At 35.2% G+C, this 1,111-nt stretch overlaps 1 protein-coding gene across 2 annotated transcripts in view; it reads left to right on the top strand.

The window, feature by feature from the left end:
* The window catches only part of nphs1 (NPHS1 adhesion molecule, nephrin), a 62,634-nt gene that overhangs the window by 3,035 nt on the left and 58,488 nt on the right, over positions 1–1,111 (top strand). For both annotated transcript variants that reach the window (XM_008432426.1, XM_008432425.1), the window contains exon 2: positions 620–713. In XM_008432426.1, coding sequence (XP_008430648.1) covers positions 650–713 — 64 coding nt within the window. In that variant the 5' untranslated portion in view covers positions 620–649. The remainder of the gene's footprint in view (positions 1–619; positions 714–1,111) is intronic.

Raw genomic sequence — 1,111 nt, 5'->3', positions numbered from 1 at the left:
CAATCACCATTTTTTTTAAATCCCACAGTCTTTGTAAGGTATTAAAAGGTTTTATGCACTTACTTTGTCATAAATGCCATTTTTATGAATTAGAAAAAGGTACGTTCAAAAGTCCCACCCTTTCACATGTGGTATCATTGAAAAGCCCTAAATGTCCTCTCTAGATACAAAAATTAATTAATTCAGTAGAATGCAGGGGGTTGGGAGATATTCAAGTTTAGAAATGTCCTCTACAGAGGACAAAAATGAACTACTGGAGTCAGGAGGATATGATAATTGAATATAACTATAACCATTTACCTAAAGCCAAAGATTCTTGAAATGTTTATGTTGATATATACAGCGTTTTTAAAACAACTGAAGGTAACAGTTACTTGATTGGGGTATGAAATGGCACCACATGGCTGGAAAATACATAACACTGCCCCTTTAAGGATTTACATCGACCTGGATTTGTTTCTGCTTAATAAAACAGACTGGAGTTTATTTAAAACTTGGTTGTATGAGCCTGTCCCTCAGAACTCAGAAATGTCTACAAAAACACATCTATACTTCTGAACCCCAAATTCACATGTGTGCATTTTTTTATATAAATTTTTGTTGTCTGTGGTTCTTTCAGGATTCCTTAAGGTCAGGTGCCAATGGTAAAATGGAGTTTGTGTCAGCTTGGATCTTGTCTGCTTGGACTCTACCATTTCTGTGTTTCTTTTGGGGTAAGAGATGTTGCTGTGCAGCTGAAATCTACGTAACAATGGCCTTTTCAGGTCCCATCTTTCAAGGTTCTTTTGTTTTGGGTAAACCTAAAACCAAAGATTTTTTTTTTTATGGAACTCTTACTGTGTGATTAGATCATTTGTAAATCTGGGTCAAATATGACTTGGCACGTATTTGTAACGGTAATATAGGTAAGTTAAAGTATTTGTAGGTCAGTTAAAATATTTGTATTCTAAATTAATTCTGTGTTAAGTAATGCACGGTTATAGCCTTCACTATACAAGATACTGTCTTGGCCGTATTGTAATATCTCAACATGTCGTGACAGTATGACATGAGACAGGTAACCTGTGAAAAGATCAAGCTCTTCCACCTCCTCCAATGTTGTTATCGTAAA

The sequence above is a fragment of the Poecilia reticulata genome, linkage group LG16, assembly GCF_000633615.1.
Source record: "Poecilia reticulata strain Guanapo linkage group LG16, Guppy_female_1.0+MT, whole genome shotgun sequence".
NCBI lineage: Eukaryota > Metazoa > Chordata > Actinopteri > Cyprinodontiformes > Poeciliidae > Poecilia > Poecilia reticulata.
This window is presented reverse-complemented; position numbering and strand designations above follow the sequence as displayed.